The following is a 17,911-nucleotide window of genomic DNA, read 5'->3' as shown; positions in this document are numbered from 1 at the left end:
AGAAAACAGAGTAATCAGTGCTTCACATTAGCAAATGCTTTGAAGAGTATTTCTGCTGCCCGTATTATTTCGGCTGCCCGTATTTATTAGTTTACAGGGCTTAAAGAAAAGTCCCACATTCACTGTAACATCTTATATGGAAAAATTGGACAAATAAAGGTATACAAATTTGCAAGAACAAAAGCTACTTGGCAGCTAAAACTGCACTGAAGAATTCTCTAAGAGAGTTTCTTAATCCTGGCCCATTCTAAGAATCACCTGAATGAGGTTACACATACTGCTTCTTGAGAGCTGCTGCCTTAGATCTACTGAATCAGGATCCCTGAGGGAGAACCTGGGAATCTGCTCTTTTAGCAGACATTACCAGGGATTCTTTTTTTAATTTTTTTGGGGGGGATATTGAGGAACAGTGTGTTTTTCTAGGACCCATCAGCTCCATGTCAAGTTGTTGTTTTCAATCTAGCTGTGGAGGGCACAGCTCACTGGCCCATGTGGGAATCAAACCGGTGACCTTGGTGTTATGAGCACTGCGCTCTAACCACTGAGCTAACCGGCCACCCACAAGTGATTCTTATGGATTGTGCATGTTTGGAAAGCACTGTCCTAAGAGATGTATCTAAAGGACTGGGGAGAAAAACTCATGAAGGAATTATATGCACATTTCTGACTGCAAATAATAGTTTCTTCCCGTCCTTTCTTTACGTATTCCCTCACTACTAGGGTCTCTAACTGTCCGCCCCCTAGTCTTATTCTACTCTGTTTCCCATATAAGTCACCCTTCATACCACTGCCAGAGTGAACTTTCTGAAACACACTGGTGGTCTGGCCTTCGATCAAAATCTGTCACAGTAGTGGTTTCCTCCAGGGGCGAAGGCTAGGAGATGTATTCATAGGGAAGCACTTAGATGCGTGTGTGTTACTGTCAATATTCTCTTTCTTGGAGGTGGTAGTGGTGCATGTATACATTTTTTTTTATTTACAAAAGTAAATTAACAAATAAGTAAATAAATAAAGAGATCCATAACGGGACCAATTATAGTCATGTCGATACAATTCTGTGACGAAGATAAAATTAAATACATTTTTAAAAGTAAAGAAATAAAATCTTAGTATCTCTTGGCACTGAAAGTATGCTTCTTAAAAATTATTTTATCTTTCTCTGTATTTTATAATTACTCCAAGGTAAATTGCATAACAATAATTTAAAAAAAAAATTTACCACAAACCCTCACCATGGCCTACGGGATGAAGTCCAACGTGTTAGCATGACATACAAGCCTCCACATAATCCAGTCCTTCCTTGCCTGTCTTCTTCTGTGTTACTTCCTACCATTTTCCACTTGACCACCACCCTTGAACCATCCTGAATCCCTTGCATTTCCTTGAATACCTGATGTTCTTTCGCCTTTGTTCCCTCTGATCACCACGGTCTTTCTTCATCCTTCACACCATGTATCAGTCAGGTTAATTCTAGGTCATGCTAAGGGAGCAAAAGCTCAATAGACGAAAAAAGCAAAGGTTTATTTCTCACTCTGTCAGTGTTAAGCAAGTTTTTTTCTCTAGAGACTCAGATGGTAAACATGTGAACAACATACAGTTTCTGTTGCATAGTTTCTTCTTTTGTTATAACCTTTTAAAAATATGTCTATAAACTACTCTTATTGATAGACTGTACAAAGAGGGTACTGGCCATTTGCTGACCTGTACTCTGTGTGACCATAGCCAGAGACACGTAGACAGCAGAGAACTACTCATCTAGTCACTCAGAGACCATGCTAATGGAGCACCCAACCACCTCTTGAATATTCCTTGAGAGGGCCTCATGCAAGTAATGAAATGCTCGTCTGCAAGTGGCACCCTGTAACTTCTGCTCACAAATAATTTGCCAAAATTAGTCTTTCAGTCCCAGCCAACCATAGGGAGGCCAAGAAGTGCAATCCTACCGTATGTCCAGCAGTAAGGAGAATTGGAATTGCTCATTAAAAACGACGACTCTACTCAGCGCAGAGACAACTAACTGCTCTGAAAAGCCTTTTCGGATACTCTTCATCCCCCAGGCAGATTAGCTCCTCTCCCCCTGCAATCTTATAGCACCTTAAGCATCCCTTGTACTGTGCATATGGTGCTATAATTGTCACTCCTCTGCCTCCCCCACCAGATCCTGAGCGAGCTTCCTGGAGTAAGCATCTCCATATGTCCACTGCCTAGCACAATGTGTGGGGATGCTCAGTGTGTGTTCCTCTAACAAATAAATAAATGTAATGGATGGTGGGAGGAATGGGATTGCCTACGCATTTACCTAACGTCTTCTATATCCAGCCGTGTCAACCTCTCTGAGCCCATTTAGTTCAACCATATCAATCTCTACTCACAATAAATGTATCGTTTTGGTCATTCAGTTATTTTCTATATTAATCAAATTCTTTCCTCCTTATAAACCTTTTCTTTTCAAAATCCATGCTTTGCAGAGAGCTGGTCCTTGAGGTCACAGAGCACTTTGATATTGTGTGGAATGGTTTTGTTTTTACTTTACAGGTCAGAAGGCAGGCACAGAGAGACACAGTGATTTTCCCAAGTCACACAGCCAATCAGAGTGGGAGCCAAAAGCTATGCTTCCTTTTAATTCAGCAAAACAGCTACAGGATTGAACACAGAGCCGCAGCTAAGTTTGCCAACAGTTTATTTTTATCCCTTGGAGAGATAGACAGTGTAATACATGTTTGTCAAAGATAAGTCTTATTACACCATATCACTGTTTAGCTTGTAATGTATATTTATGTCTGAGTAAAATGTTTAAAACAAGCCCTGTGACTGTGTATTAATGTCGTTCCTGTTCATATTAAGGCCACTCATCCCCTCTAACTTTTTCTCTTCTGTAAAGTGACACAGCTCATTATCAGATGGTCTTTCAGAACCCCGAGGATATTGAAAACGCCATGCATTTAAGATTTTACCATCACAACTTAATGCCTGTTAGGTGAACAACATCCGCATGCATCTTCACTACTAAATGTCATAAAACAAATTTCAAATCAGTTTCACAAGCAACATGTGTGTGGCTGCCGCAGTTTGTATCAAACATGTAGCCACAACGTGGGCAAAATAGCATCCAACGTGAGCTGTTGTGCAAGACTCCACCAATACGTAGAGTTAAGCCCCTTCACGTTGGTCACTCACAATTTGGATCTCCCGTCACCCCACTAAGGTGTATCCTGACCTGGACTTTTCTTCTCCTCTTCATCTCCTGGATACAGGAAGCTCCTAATAAACGTCCCACGCGATGACGAGCCTGGACAAATGCTCAGGAGAACCGGACAAGGAGAATGCAGCTGGGCTGTGCCCACCACTTCCCGTATCACCAACAGAGCAGCCCAGGGCATGGGCCTATTGAAATCCGTGGAGTTGGAGCATTCATGATAAAAGCAAGTTTTAAAAATACATAAACCCTTTATTTAAGAAGGTTCAATAGCCCTCCTCGTCTTGTTAGATGCCCAACAGACCACACCAGACAATGTACCTCAACCAGGGGAAAGTGTGTAAGAAAACTGAAGTACACAAAAAGCAAATTATGGGCTCAGTATTGTCAGGCACAAAAGAAGAATCAATCCTTTACAGGAGTCCTGCCTTTGCCTCTCTCTTTCTTTCCTTAAGCCATGTAATTGAATATTATAAACTATATCAAGAAGAATAAACCTACGGGGTTCCCCTCCCCCAAACAAGAAAAGGTTAAGCTTTTAATTACAGGCCCTCAAACTATCATTTTGTGCAATTAGCAATTAACTCTAATTGTTGACGAGAGAATGCAGAGCTGTGCTAGCAATTTTCCCTCCTCCTCATGCCAGACTGGGTTATTTTAGTCGCATTCTGTTACAGAGGACAAGCCACAACCGCGCGCACTCTCAGTTACACACACTCTCACTTAAAGACACATTTAATTTTTGGTAAAAAAAAAAAAAAAAGGCATCTAAGCGTGCAATTGAGACAGGCACCCCGAACCCCACATCAGTGCAGCCCGAACATTTAGACCCCTCTCTTCAGCATTTTCAGATGGAAAGAGGAGGCCGGAGGAAGCCTGTACCTACCAGCCTCACAGTACCAGCCTCTCTCCGGGGCGCAGGAGAGGGTGGTAGAGAGATTCGTGTTGCCCCTGGAAGCTGCAAATGCCTCCCGGGCTGCAAGCCCAGTTAGTGGGAAGGCGGTGGCAATAGCAGCAATAGTTGCATCAGCGCTAACTGCTGCTGCGGCCGCCGCTGCTGCATTTACTGTTGGCGGCTGTCGGGAGAGTACAGTAATGACTGTAGGGAGCGCACAGCTGCTGCGGCGGCAGGTTCCCTGGATCAGGAAATTAGGGCAGGCGCCGAGGATTGGAGGCGAAGGCTGCGCGCGAGCCAACCAGCTGCCGCCCCGGGCCCCCGTGAGCCTCCGGCGGACGCGCGGAGCAGCTGGGCCCCAGGAGCAGTCCGGGTGGCGGCCACGGCCACGGCCACTCACACCCGCACGCTCACACTCGCACACACACTCACACACCCGCGGGGCAGGCACCTGGCTGCCCTGAGCTTATAAGAGGAGCGCGTTGATGGGAAACCAGGGCTGAAGCCGCCTCTCCCCTTCCCCCCTCCGCTGACCACTCCCCCTCCTGCTCCTCCTCGCTCCTCACCCCGCGCTCCAGCAGTCGCCAGTGTGGGTGCTCGGCGGCCGGCTCCTCTCTTCTGTCTTCTCCTCTGCTCTCAGCTTCCCACCCCCTCTCCCTCCTTCCTCTCCCCTCCCGTACCCTCCCCTCCCTTCCTCTGCAGCGCCTGCATTATTTTCTTCCCGCAGGCTCGACTTGCACTGCTGCTGCAGCCTGGGGAGGGAGGTCGGTAGGTAGGTGGGTGGGTGGGGTGGCTGGTGGGGAGGAGATTGTGCAAGTTGCAGGAGAGGGGGTGCCCTCTTCTTCCTCGCTCCCTTTACCCCCTTCTAACTCCTTCCCTTCCTCCTCCCCCCCCCTCCCTCCCTGCCCCCACCACCTTCCTCCTTTCCGAAAGGCTGGTAACTTGTTGTGCGGAGCGATCGGCAGCGGCGGCGGCACCATCCAGTCAGGCACCATGGGCACGTCCGCGCGCTGGGCGCTCTGGCTGCTGCTCGCACTGTGCGGGGCGCCCGGGGAGAGCGACACCACCGGAGCCGGTAAGTGAGGACGCGCCCCTCCTCGGGCTGCCGGGACCCAGCCGGGGCGCCTGGGTCCCCGAGGCGCGGGTCTCCTTTTGCCCACCCCCTTTCTAGGAGGAGCCTCTCCACTCTCCTCGTCTTCCTTTCCTCCCCACCCTGGTGGTGCCTCTGAGCTGTCAGCGCCGCGGCTATGGGGAGCCGGGCTTGGGGGACTGTGGGGTTTGGGGTGTCCTAAAGCCTTGCCTGCACTAGTCTTCATTCCCTTACACTCCCACCCCCAGAGCCACGGCTTTGCCTCGTTTTTCACCCCGCTTGGCAGGGGCTGGGGAATGTGGGCTTCTGGGCCATTGAACAATGGTTCTGTCTCCTTTGCCAGGCGGAGTGTTAGGAAAGAGGCAGAGGGCCGGGCCAAGACGTGCGCGGCAGCCCGGGTCGCGCTCCTCCGACTTCAGGGAGGGTGGGAGCGGGCGGTGGGTGAGAGTGGGCGTCTCCCGGGACACCGGCGCGGGGTGCCAGCCGGGGCTGTGAGTCCCCCGCGGTGGCGAGGGGGCGCATGTTGGGTGGGCTGCAGCCCGTAGTCTCCGCGGAGCTTCCAGAAGTGCGCGGCGTGCGCGCCCGGACTGCGACTCCCCCGGCACCTGGCTATCTTTCTGGAGTGAGGGTTAGAGGACGAGTGAGGCTTGAAAAATAGGACTCCTCTCTAGGTGTTTCTCTCCTCTCCCCTTTCCACACCTCCGGCAGCGTTTGTAAACCTCTTGGGTCTCCCGTATAGTTGAACGGGGGAGGGGAGTGGAACGCAGATTTAAATCAGGTTAGTTTGCTGATCCTCGTACCGGTGAGATTTCCTCGAGAGGAACTGAGACCTAATCTAGTGGCTGTAATTAGCCTTCATTTTAAACAATAGATCAAAGGGAGTAAGTAGCTCGAGAGCTGGTGTGTGGCTGTGGCTTGTTGGAAGGGCGGTGGTGACTTCTGTGGAGTCCCCACGGTCTGTCGCACTGGGCCTGGGGGCCCTGTCCTCAGCCACTCTCCCACTTTGGGCCCCACAACTTTCCTGGGCAGGCGACAGGAAGCCCTTCTAAAAGGATTCGGTCAGGATTCTGGCAGGTCCCTAAAGTGGTCTTGACTTGACACCAAGGGATTTGCCTACCAGCTCTAGGGAATTGGGGCAGAAAACTGCCCCTGTCCTAAGTACCCATTCCAGAATTCCTAGCTCCTATAGCCTGGTGGCTTACGACGCCCTCCTGCCTGCAGTCCCGTGTCTCCTGAGTGAGAGCGAACTTTAAAGTGTCTGGTCAAGCAGCCTCTGGGGCAATACTTGGTGGTTTTAAGTCTCTGAATGCCCCCTGCCCTTTGATTCCATTTGTCCGGAGCCTGTGAAGCTGGGACGGACTTGTCTGCCAGCCGCGATTGGCTGACCGCCTGGTCACGTTTAGGTTGGTCACATGGTTCCGCGGACTAGAAATTTAGCAGCCTGAGAAGCGTTATCTTGAAGGGAATGTAAAAGACCCGACAGGCTTGGCCCTACTGTTCTCAAATACTTTCCCCTGCCTAGGCTCCTCAGAAACGGAGAGTGTGTCCTGAAAGTGGGCTCTGATGTGTCACAAACCCGAGAGCCTGGAAAAGCTTTGCCTACAAGCGTTTTCAGACTCCAACATTAATCATTAAGGGATGAGCAGTATTAACTTATTAAGCGATTTCTCAGAATAGTGCCATGCTTTGCACCATACTTTTCATTAGCATTTCAAAAAAAACAAACTTAAAAAAACCCCTAAAATATATCAGAACTTACTGTCCAGGAATGTAGGAGAAAATATTTGTTTTTGCTACATGTTCTTCTCTGCATGGAATTCTCTTAATTTAACATATAATAACTTTCCATGGGAGGTTAACTTTACCCTATAGAATGTTATGAATGCACCGAAACAGTTGAAATGAGTTAGCTGAAGGCATATGTTCACTTTGTATTAAGTAGGTGAGGATCCCTTTTGCTCCCCTAGGTCACTTATGAAATATGTGACATGCCATGAACAGTGGAAAATAGAAGCCCATACAAAACTGAAGTTCTTCAGAGGGAAGGAGGCACATCCTTTTGAACTGGAGGGAATTGAGGGTTGGCTGAGGCAGGTATTGACCCCAATCCAACCCAGCCTGGCTCCTGTCTGAAGTTCAAAGTTCTAGGCTGACGTTCTGGCCCTGGTCGTCTACACTTACCCTTCTCCCCATCCCCACGCCACCCACACACACACAGGCACCTACACTTATGGTGCTGATCTAAAATACTGTAGGACAAGAAAAGTGTGGTCTAAGACCCTGGCAAGGAACTTAAGGCAAGCTAATGCGAGAAGTTAAAATTCAGTAGTGTAGTACACCTGACTGCAAGTTCTAGGACATTTTCCTCCAGCCTAGGGAGTCAAGATTAGGATCTGGGCTGCCATCTATTTGTTAAGGACAAAGCCTAGAAGAACAAAGGTTTTGTGAGAGCAATTCAGATATGGTTAGCAGTTAGCGAAACAGTAGACAGAACTTCTCTCTTTGTGGGGGGAGGGGGTTGGTGAAATTGGCAGCACTAAGAGACCTGGAGGGATAGGAGACTGGAGGTCAAGGGGAAAATAAACCTGACTCATCTTGTAGCACCAAGGGAAGGTATGCCGATGGTCATAACCCTCATCGAGGCCAAAGAATGAGAATGTGAGCAGAGATTTTCACAGGAGGGTCACTGGGTTAGCCCTTATTGACAATGACAGCTTCTTAAAGTCTGGAGCAGCTTTGTTCCCCGAATCGCCCCATTGCCCACTTCATGTGATATTTAACTATATACCCTGTCCTGTGTCATTTTCATTGTTTTTATTGCTTGAATTCCCAGATACCTAAAGCTCGTATAAAGGCCAAGGTCAGTAGAGCTGCCAAATGTTAATGATTTTAGTACAACAAAGCTGCATATTTAAATTATGGCAGTCTCCATGCTCAAAAGAAATGAAGGCCTGATTGAAGTGTTTCTGCCATTTATAAAATTGGATAACCATAAACTCAATTTCGCTGAAGTAGTTTTGTTATAATTCTAGAAAAGGTAAAAAAGTAGTTGCAAGCCCCTTTTGTTCCAGGAGGAGTATCAAACTGATAAGACTGAACAAGAACTCCTACAATAGGACTTGGCCATAAGATCAAGGGAACAGACAGTTCCCAGTCATGTGGCTTTGGGTTTTGATCCAAAGGCCGGAAGACTCAGAACACAGCATAGGTATATAGACAACTCATTAAATATCTAGACCGTTTTCTATTTCTCATAGAATGTGAGTAAAGCTCTCTTTTTCAATAGAGGGAATGGAGCAAGTCTAGGCACCTATATGTAATATTTAAGTCACCATAATTAAATTTACTTTGGATGCTGACCTTTCTTTGGCAAGCCTCCTTCACATACTAGCCTATATGAAAGGAAATGCCTTAAAGGGCTGTGATAAGGTCTGTAACAATGTTTATGATAAAGGTACCTGCCTTCGGAGAGCTTCTGGGGTGGGCTACTACAGCTGCCCTCCAGATGGTTAGCTGACAGCCTTGTAATGTTCAGGATGTTCCCTTCTACTTGAAGTTAATCTCCAGAGAGTACTTAGGCCACAGCACTGGGACTACTTTCAAGGCAGAGTCCAAGAATACCTTCTGCACAGGTGATGGATGAGATGTACCTGTTGAACATAAGGAAGTGGTCCAGGGACATTTTTTTTTTTTGCCCAGCTAAAGAGTTTTGGGCTGGGAAATCTGAGAACTGATAGCTTTTCAAGGCAGAGTGTGACTTAGCTCTAGGACAGTCTGGCTTTGTAAGTGAAAATCATCTTAATTTCAGTCTGTACATTTTTCAGTTTGAATTGGTATCTCTTTGCTAAACTCTCCTGTTGGCTTGCCATAGAAACTATAGATATCATTAGAAATGCTAGAAGCACTGCAGAATCTAAATGAGGTGGTAGGTGATACCTTAAAGTTAGCACGCTATTTGGGGCTCTAAATTAAGCAAGAGCATGCCTGCTAGGTGTTGGGAGAGTAAATACAGAGATTGTGCTGCAAAACAAAACAAAACAAAACAAAACTTCACGTTTGTTTAGAGATCCTTTGCCCATTTTGTATTTTAGAGATGCTACATGTGTGGGTAGAACAGCAGGAGGGTATTCCCGGCCTTGTCTTTAAGAGACAGCTTTGGGGGAAGAAACTATAAGATGGGACCACTGGCTAGAATGGTTGACCTTGCCACGAACTTGGGTCATCTGGATTGGCTCTGCTGGCTGGTAGCCTTCATGTATTTAGATGTGCTGTTGGCAGTGGGGGATGGAGAGGGGCTTGCAATTTGCCAAGTGCAAGGGAGTTAATAAAACCTTGGTGGTAGACAACTTTTTCAAGTTACTTCATGTGTTCTAACTTCATACTTCGATTAAATACAACATTTGCAAGTTATTCATGTGTTCTAACTTAACGCTTCCCCCAAACACTAGGAGTAAATAGGGTTCCTAGTTTATAGACTACCTCTAATCTTTAGTTTTCCTAAGAACGCTTCCCAAGATCTGAGTTATTAACTGATCTGTAGGTTCACTAAGTAGGTGGTAGATTGGTGCGGACCTTCTTTTATACATCTGCTTGAAACCATTTTACCTCCATCTGCTGAGCACCTACCATATGGCACCAGGCATGGGACACAGTGACCAGAGTTGGTCCCTTCCTTCCTGGCATTTAATCTAGGGAGGAAGTCAACCCAGGAAATCAGTGATCCAAAGACAGCATAGGACAGAAGCACTGGATAGGAATGAGTAGATCCAGTGCTGAAGACAATCATGAAAGAGGCTGATAGCAGCTGAAAATTGCTGTAGTTCCCACATGCCATCTGGGTTACAGCTCACGAAGTTTCCCCCAAATCACCAAGAACTTAGACTCTAATATGACAAAGCCAGAAGCTATTCGATCTCTGCAGATGATCTTACAAAGGTGGCATTGATTCGAGCACAATGGATTGCCGCCAACATTGCTCACACGTGTCAGAAGTGAAATCCTGGGCCCATACATCAAATTTCTAACTTTACCAGTTAGCCACTTCTAACTTTCCCTGTGTGTCCGAACCTCTCTCCTCACATGGAACGGAGGCTGACATACTCACCCTGACACACGCATTCTGACAGATAAGTGTGGAAAAGTACACTGTTTTAAATGACAAAGTATCACAAAGATGAGGTGAAAATAGCCTCATAGGCATAGGGAACGGTGGCCTTTATAACCTAGAGTCTTTCAAAGTATTCTAGCTTGTGAAACAACTGGTCACACTTGGCTTCAAATTCAGAAAAGCTGGGAAGAATGCTTTGAAAACAATTCTATAGCAGACCAGTTTTGTTAGTGAACAAATCAACTGATGCATCCAGGAATATTCACTAGTGACTAAAGAATCTTCAGATGTCAGGCACCAGGTCCCAAGTTACAAAGAAATTCCAGGCCTTGCCTTAGGGGATCTCCATTTGTAGAGATGGAAACAGGTAGGTAAGGACATCTCAGTATGTGGCAGCTGTGTAACAGGCGCCAGGAACTACAGGAAGGCAGCCAGACCACACCTAACTGGTCAAGAAAGGAATTGAGGGCCTCATTCAAGGGGTGTCATATGAGCCCACTCCTGGTAGATAAGTGAACAGGGCTAAGTAACACGAGCAAATCAAGACAAAGCAACAGTGAGGGCGCAGGTCTGGGGAAGTGAGTGGGGCCTCTTGGTGTATGTAGCCTGAGCAGATGGCAGGTGGTATCTAATAAGGAAAAGTCGGGGGAAGTAAGTAGGGAACTAGACTCAATTCCGGAGCCAGTGGGAAGCATGGAAGTGATACTGTCTTTGGCACTTTGGGCCATTCAAGTTTGCTTGAATCACCACTATCTTGATTTGGATACAGAACAAGGCCGCCTATAGACAGGACCAGGAGACGAACTTAGATCAAGTGAGATGAGGGCTTGGCCACAGCCAGGGCTTTGGCAAAATGTCAGGGGAGAAGAATCCGGGCTCCTTATTGGACGACTGACTTACAGTAACTGATGGGGCCAATCAAAGATGGGACGAATGAAAGAGGAAGACAGATTTTAGAAGAAATTGTCCTGTGTGTGCTGGTTAAGGCATCTAGATGAATTTTACCTAATGGGCACAAAGGCTTTATGTCAGGTTGTCACCATGTCTGTTGTAAGACTGGCATTTACCACCAGTGTCCATCCATGATGGGTATGAGGGCTTATGGGGGCGGGGGGTAGAATCTTAGCCTCCTAACCTTCCTGCAGTGGTTTCAGACTGTGATCAGTGTCAGCATCGTCTGGGAACACATTAGAAATGCAAACTTGGGCCCCCCCTAGATCCACTGGATCAAAATTTCTCCGGGGTGGGGCCCAGCATTGTGTTTTAACAAACCCTCCAGGGGATTCTGATGCAAACTAGAGCTTGAGAATCACTGATTTAGTATTTCACCACCCACAAAAACTATTAACTTCCATTCCAAAGAATATCAGGAGGTTCTTTGCTCTGACTTGACCTATATGCCCTAGGCAAGAAAACCAAGCACAGTATTCCTCTAGAAAAAGGCCTGCTGAGTAGACTCTACCAGCATTTTAAAAAAGTTAAAATGGAGAAGGGAGGGAGGGCTCTATCTCAACAATAAAGCTGGGTTAGGATAGTGTCATCTTGAAAAGTAAAACTAACTAATTCTGGATTAAACTGGCTCCACTATCCAAATTACAAATCAACAGAATATTCTAGAAGGAAGTAATCCTGAGTCAGGTGTTCTAGTTTGTATGCATGCTTAGTAGCCCAGTATCTGGAGCCAGACTGCCCAGGTTCAAATTCTAGGTCTGCCCAGAGTGACCTTGGGCAAGTACTGTACTTCCCTTCTCTGAATAGGTTTCCTGATATATAAAAGGGGAATAGTAGCACTGACCGTGTAGGATTGAGAATTAAATGAATTAAGCGACTGAAGTCTTGGAGCAGTGTTTGGCTAACAACGACAACGACAACGACGACAAAAATTAAGTTAATTATCCACGATCCTTAAGATGATCTCAATCTGATGTAAATTGAAAAACAAACACACAAACAAAACTATTTGCCAATTGAACTATAGGATTCACTTATTTGGGCGACTCAGAAGGACTGACCTAAGTATTAAACAGTTTTTAGTTGGCCCACACCTGGTGCTTCCAGGGCTTCCGAGGTGGACTTTAAAAAGGCCAGAACAACCTGTGTGCTGGCTGTCTAGGGGCCCTTTTCCTTAGTTCCTCTTACTAACCTTCTTCCCTGTAGGAAAACTTTGCTGACTTGGAAATCTGCCTGTCCTAAAACAAGTTTTTGCCTATGAATAGAAAGATTGGCATTAAAGTGGCAAGCAGCAGAAGTGAGCCCAACTAAAAATAAATGCCCTTGGCGGCCCCAGAAGTGCCAAAACAAATGGACTGAAGAAATTCCAGTAGATGATGATACTCGCCTGCTCAAGCAGTGAGGAGGAGTGTAAGAGATTGGAATCTTTGGCCTGCTAGTCCTGGCCGTGTAGCAGCGTGAGCCCCTCTGAGCAGGTTGGAGTTCATGTCTCAGCCTGACATTCGGAAACATCTCCATACTCTGGGCATCCCTGTGTGACAGTCCAGCAAAGGTGCTGCAAAGGAGCCCCACAGGGAAATCGGGAGCCCACTGTCAAGCCTTGGTATTTATTTACTTGAAGGTCTGTGTAGTTTTTACTGAAGCTTACAATTTGTTCTTCCGTGTTAACCCTTGCAGGGACAATTAGACAACAGCAGGCTGACTTCTATTTGCATTTAAAACCCCGAGTTTCTTGGACCCAGTGACCTGCCAACATATCTGGGTAGCAGCGTTAACTATTTAGGTAAGCAAGGCTCCTGGGACATGGGCGCCTTGAAGTAAGTTTGCATAGTATGATTCCATCTGTGTACTTCTGTGAGGGATCCTTGGACACTTCTGGGCATTCATTCATTACAAATGGAAATAGCCACGTGTGTGACTAGGTACAAGTGACTTAGTACCCCCTGACCCAAAGGGGCAGGGGTATTCATTCCAAGTATTAGAGCTAGAAGGAAACCTAGATCTAGTCCAACAGTTTGATGTCTTAAAGCAACAGAGCCCCATTCAAATTCTCACACAAAACTCCAATAGTCAAAAGAAAGCCTTCCTGCTTCAGACAGAAGTGGAACACTCAGCTTCCCACTATCTTGGCATTTTACCCCACTTCAGCTACCCCTTTGGCCCTAAGGCTTTCCTGTGAAATCCTATGGGACCTACAAAAAAGTCACATTTACTCCAAATTTTCACCTTTCTGGGCAGGTAGATTCCGTAATATAGAGGGCCCAGCGCCTCTACTTCTAGGGTTATTTTTTGAGGCATCATTAGCTTTAGCTGAGCCTAAGAATTAAAAGAACATCGGGTGTAGATGATTTCAAGCTCAACCTGTTTCCTTTATGAAAGTATAATACTGAATGTAAAACTTAACTGTCATGGATGGAAATAGACTACAGGTCCACAGCCTATAATCCCCAAAGCTTTGGAAACCAAAAGCTTCTTAACTCGTGTGGTGCTTTCAATTCTCGAGCTCTGCACGGTAACAGCCTTCCCCATTGAACACCAGAAGTGTAAAAGTGGGATCTTTTTGAAACTTGCACAGAAAACCCAGGGCTGTAGACAGGTGGCTGAGGTCTCCCACTCTGTGTGATGCAGGGGATCGGCAGAACTCGGGGGTACTTTCTGCCCTGGGACAATCTCTGGAAACAAAGTGCTTAGGAAACGAAGAGACATGACCATGAAGCTTGGGCCCTTACTCGCCTCGCTCTGAAGGGTGTTTTATAAAGCCCACGGGCCTTACCCACCCCACTCTCGCTCCTGTTTTGAACCAGCAGGGATATTGAGGGGCATACTGTACTCCTAACCTCAATTTTTCCTCCTTCCTAATGGAGGCTCATTGGGTATATCCTAGTAACACACAAGTTTAGGACAGTCAGGAGGAAGCTTGGGTGGAGTGGAAACATCTGAGATAAGAAGAAAAGGTAGACATTCAATTCCTTTTTGTCTTAGTCTGTTGGAATAAACACTAAGAAAATGCTTAAGTCTGTCCTGAGCCTGCTCAGTATGGACTCTGGGAGCAGCATAGCCGGGATTTTACAATCATTTGTTGTTGTTGATGGCTTGTGTGTTGCACCTACATTCAGAGATCCTCTTTAAGGCGATATTGGACTAAACATCAGCCTTAGGGTATTATGGGCCTATATGTAATCCCAGGCCACCTGAAGGCCTGTAAAGTCTGTAGTTTCAAAACTCATTTGGAAGGAGATCTTCCAGGTACCTGACCCTAAAGGGGAAAAGCATCATTTGACACCTACTTTTAAGTCCCTGTCCCAGTTTGATTATACAGTTACCTTTTGACCGTGTAGATATCGACATCAATGTTTTCGTCTCATTTTGACTGAACAAACTTTGGTAACTAAAACCTTTACAAAATTCAGAGCCTTTCAGTCTGCACAGGATCCTAACTGTAACCTGACTATTCTTTCCAAGTGTATTTACATCTGTGTACTCTGACTTCAAATTGCTCTTTTTCTATTTTCACATGAAACACTCCAAGTAGATTCTTATCACTCTCACAGCCCTCAGAGATAGCGGGGATACAGAACGACAGCCAATGCCACCTGGAACAGGTACCCCAGCACTGAGCACATTGAGAATATATCGAGACTACAGCCATGATGGGGGAAGGTGGGAGGCAGCCAGGTCCTTCCTACTGGGTTTAGGTATAAAAACTAGGAGGCGATGCTTCCTGACCACAACCTCTACCCTCCCCTCGTTTTCCCTCCTAAATCCCTAGTATCTTATACCTAATAAAATACTTGTGGAGCAAATGAATAGTACGGATTATAGGTAGGAAATGCCATCGAATCGTACTGCTTTGTATCTGTGTCCCAGCCTAACTAGACTCTTGGGAGGAGAGTGATACATATAGGTTTTAAACAAATACATTCAGTACCTAAAGTAACCACACCCGGATGGTAAACTTGACTTGGATCAAATTTCCATCTGCCTAGAATTAGCCACAAAGCATAGAATGTTCCCAGAAAGTAGGGAGTAGCTGATATGAGGGAGGCTAGCGAGAGCACTGTGTACATTACAGAACATTTCCCGTCTGGGCTCGTCACCGCAGCGTCTGTTTTTATGCCAGCATGTCACAGCTGCTAATGTGGCAAGGTGGCAGGACCTCGGATGTCCTGCACGAACTCGATGCCTCTGCAGGGTTTCTCAGATAGTTGCAGTATTTTTGCATTAAGCAACCAGATCTTGGTCTTTTACCCCAAAGAAAGCACACCTGCCAGAAGGACAGCTTTGCTAGTGACAGGAAACACGTGAACATTACCTGTCCCCTGCCAGACAAAACACCTAAGTGCCCCACTTACAAGAATTAGTTTATACTACGATGTGAATTAAATATCCATACATCGAGCATAGGAAAACTGAGATTCAGAGAAATAGAATCCAGGTCTGCGGCTCTACCTTACTTTGCTTTCTCCCGTCACTAAATTAAAAATCATCTCCCTTTGGCCCTTAACTGTACCTTCTTGATGCTTTTTAACTTATCTTGGAGCGGTTTTGTAAACATGTCTTTTTCCAATCAGACCTCAAGTTCTAAGGTGAGGAACCATGGGTTGTTAAACCGCTATGTCTCCCCTCTCCTTGCCACCCCTTCTAAGTCTCCTTTACTCTGCTTGTAATAAGAGCATCATTCGTGAATAACAGTATGGAATGTGGATCAGAAATGCCATTAAAAGATTAGGATTTGGCTGTGTGATTATAGCCACACACGTGGCTTACACAGATGAGAGAGTGAGTCCAGAGGCAGGTGAAAATGCCCCTGTGGTCTCTGGGCGATCTAGATTCCTTCTATCTTGGTCTGGCTGCATTGGCCCCAAATTGCTATTCCAGCCACCGTGCCCAATTTTGAGGAACCAGAAACAGAAAAGGGGAAGGAAAATGGATCCCCTGTTCCTCTGAGAATATTTTCTAGAAGTTGTATATACCATCCCTGCTTACATTCTAGTAGCCAGAACTTAGTCTCAGGCTGCGCCTCGCTGCAAGGTTGGGAAATCGAGTCTTATCTAGATGATGTGTGCCCAGCTAAAGACTCAGTTACTGTCATCTCTGCCCCAAGACCTATGCGACTCTGCCCCCTAGAAGGTGACAGCCTGCTGGGTCTGCAGCTCCTTTCCAGAGGACCCCTGTCCATGGGTTTTGGGTAACTTGCGTCTCTAACGAACCAGCCTTGTATCCCAGGCTTAGTTAACTGTTCCTTCCTGATTTTAGGAAGAAACGCCAAATGTGACACTTCCCAATTCCAGTGCACAAATGGCCGATGTATAACGATGTTGTGGAAATGTGATGGGGACGAAGACTGTGCTGACGGCAGTGATGAAAAGAATTGTGGTGAGTAAAGAGTTTGGCAGTCTCACTTGCCACCTCACCAGGACTTATGCATTTTATTGAAAAGTAATGATGTTGTCTTAGTTTCTACAAATGTTATCGAGACTCTGAAAATAGAATCCACTCCTAAGACATGTTTTGAACCAGAGTCTAAAAATTCTGTACTTCCTGGGCTAGAGGAATATAATTGAATGTTTGACATTGGGTTATCAATTTGAGTCTAGAATGTTGACTATAAAGAAGTGGAGTTCCTTTTAAATGGCAGGACCTGGTTTCTCTTCGATCAGGCAAACATTTGGTATAGGAAGGTAGGAGAAGGGAGGAGAGGACCAGAAGTGGAGATAGACAAAAGATTGCTTAGGACAGACTTCCTTTTTTAAATTCTCAAATGGTTCTGATCCTAAAAAAGAAAGCAAGCCATGGACAGTAAAAAGTCCCTAAAGTTTCAGAGGATTAATTAACTCCTGGCATAGAAACTGCAAGCCAGCACAGATCAGAGATCAGATAAGAATTCTTTTTTAATTCTCTGCCTACAATAGACACTAATTCTCAAGCATGAGGCAGGGTGGAAGACATCTCTCCCATGAGAATAGGGGATCTACTGTCATACCCATTAATCAGCATTTATCAAAAGATCATGGTGAGAAATGCCTGTTTATGAAATCTATACAGCCTCATGCCAAGCCAGAAGCGCTGAGAACTGCATGTCAAGATGACATTTAGGTACCTTGACTACATGCTGAAGTTTGCTTTACGATCCCTTTGTTCTAGGTTGTAAAAATCCCCCAAAAAATGTGGTGTGTGTGAATGTCGGTGATAATACTGTCAATTGTCTTCTAAAAGATGTTATATAAAGATGCCCACTATGCACACTAGAAATACAGAAGAAAAATAGAAGCTTAATGTAGATTCCATCAACTGCCAGCTTGTTATGCCATCACCTGCTTCCTCCTGCATGATTACTAAAATGTTAGAGAGTAAATGTTGTGGCAGACTGTCCTATGCTTGAGCTCTCAGAGCGATACCAGGGCTGCTTTCATGCCAATATGTGCATTCGTAGCCCATTGGGAAGCATAGGAAGTACATTCTACAGTCTCAGGGAACAAACTTCTCTGTAGTGTCAGGACCAAGAATTGTTCTCCTGTGCAACACTTTTCCATCACTGTCATTCATTCTAACACAAAGATTTTCATCTACTCTGTAAGACATGGAGTTCCGTACTGTTTCTGAGTGTCTGAGGTAATAGAATTCCCTCACTGACTATCCCACTGGTAGGACCTCACTCTTGTCAACTGTTCT

General features: G+C 45.8%; 2 protein-coding genes across 8 annotated transcripts in view; one reads left to right on the top strand and one right to left on the bottom strand.

Annotated features, from left to right (window-relative positions):
- Positions 1-5,086, bottom strand: part of LOC117031518 (uncharacterized) — a 102,353-nt gene extending 97,267 nt beyond the window's left edge. The window contains exons 1-3 of the mRNA XM_033122014.1: positions 5,004-5,086; positions 4,772-4,884; positions 4,083-4,556 (exon numbers count right to left, since the gene is read on the bottom strand). Of these exons, the coding sequence (XP_032977905.1) occupies positions 4,083-4,556; positions 4,772-4,884; positions 5,004-5,086 (670 nt within the window). The remainder of the gene's footprint in view (positions 1-4,082; positions 4,557-4,771; positions 4,885-5,003) is intronic.
- The window catches only part of VLDLR (very low density lipoprotein receptor), a 30,734-nt gene continuing 17,370 nt past the window's right edge, over positions 4,548-17,911 (top strand). For 4 of the 7 annotated variants that reach the window (XM_033123034.1, XM_033123032.1, XM_033123030.1 and 1 more), the window contains exons 1-3: positions 4,548-4,863; positions 5,025-5,166; positions 16,496-16,615. In XM_033123034.1, the coding sequence (XP_032978925.1) occupies positions 5,085-5,166; positions 16,496-16,615 (202 nt within the window). In that variant the 5' untranslated portion in view covers positions 4,548-4,863; positions 5,025-5,084. Of the gene's footprint in view, positions 4,864-5,024; positions 5,167-12,916; positions 13,023-16,495; positions 16,616-17,911 lie in introns of those variants that run through there. The other 3 variants (XM_033123029.1, XM_033123028.1, XM_033123033.1) reach the window with 3 other exon arrangements.

Source organism: Rhinolophus ferrumequinum, chromosome 12 (assembly GCF_004115265.2).
Source record: "Rhinolophus ferrumequinum isolate MPI-CBG mRhiFer1 chromosome 12, mRhiFer1_v1.p, whole genome shotgun sequence".
NCBI classification, from domain to species: Eukaryota; Metazoa; Chordata; class Mammalia; order Chiroptera; family Rhinolophidae; genus Rhinolophus; species Rhinolophus ferrumequinum.
Note: the sequence above shows the minus strand (reverse complement) of the source record. Positions and strands in the feature narration are given on the sequence as shown.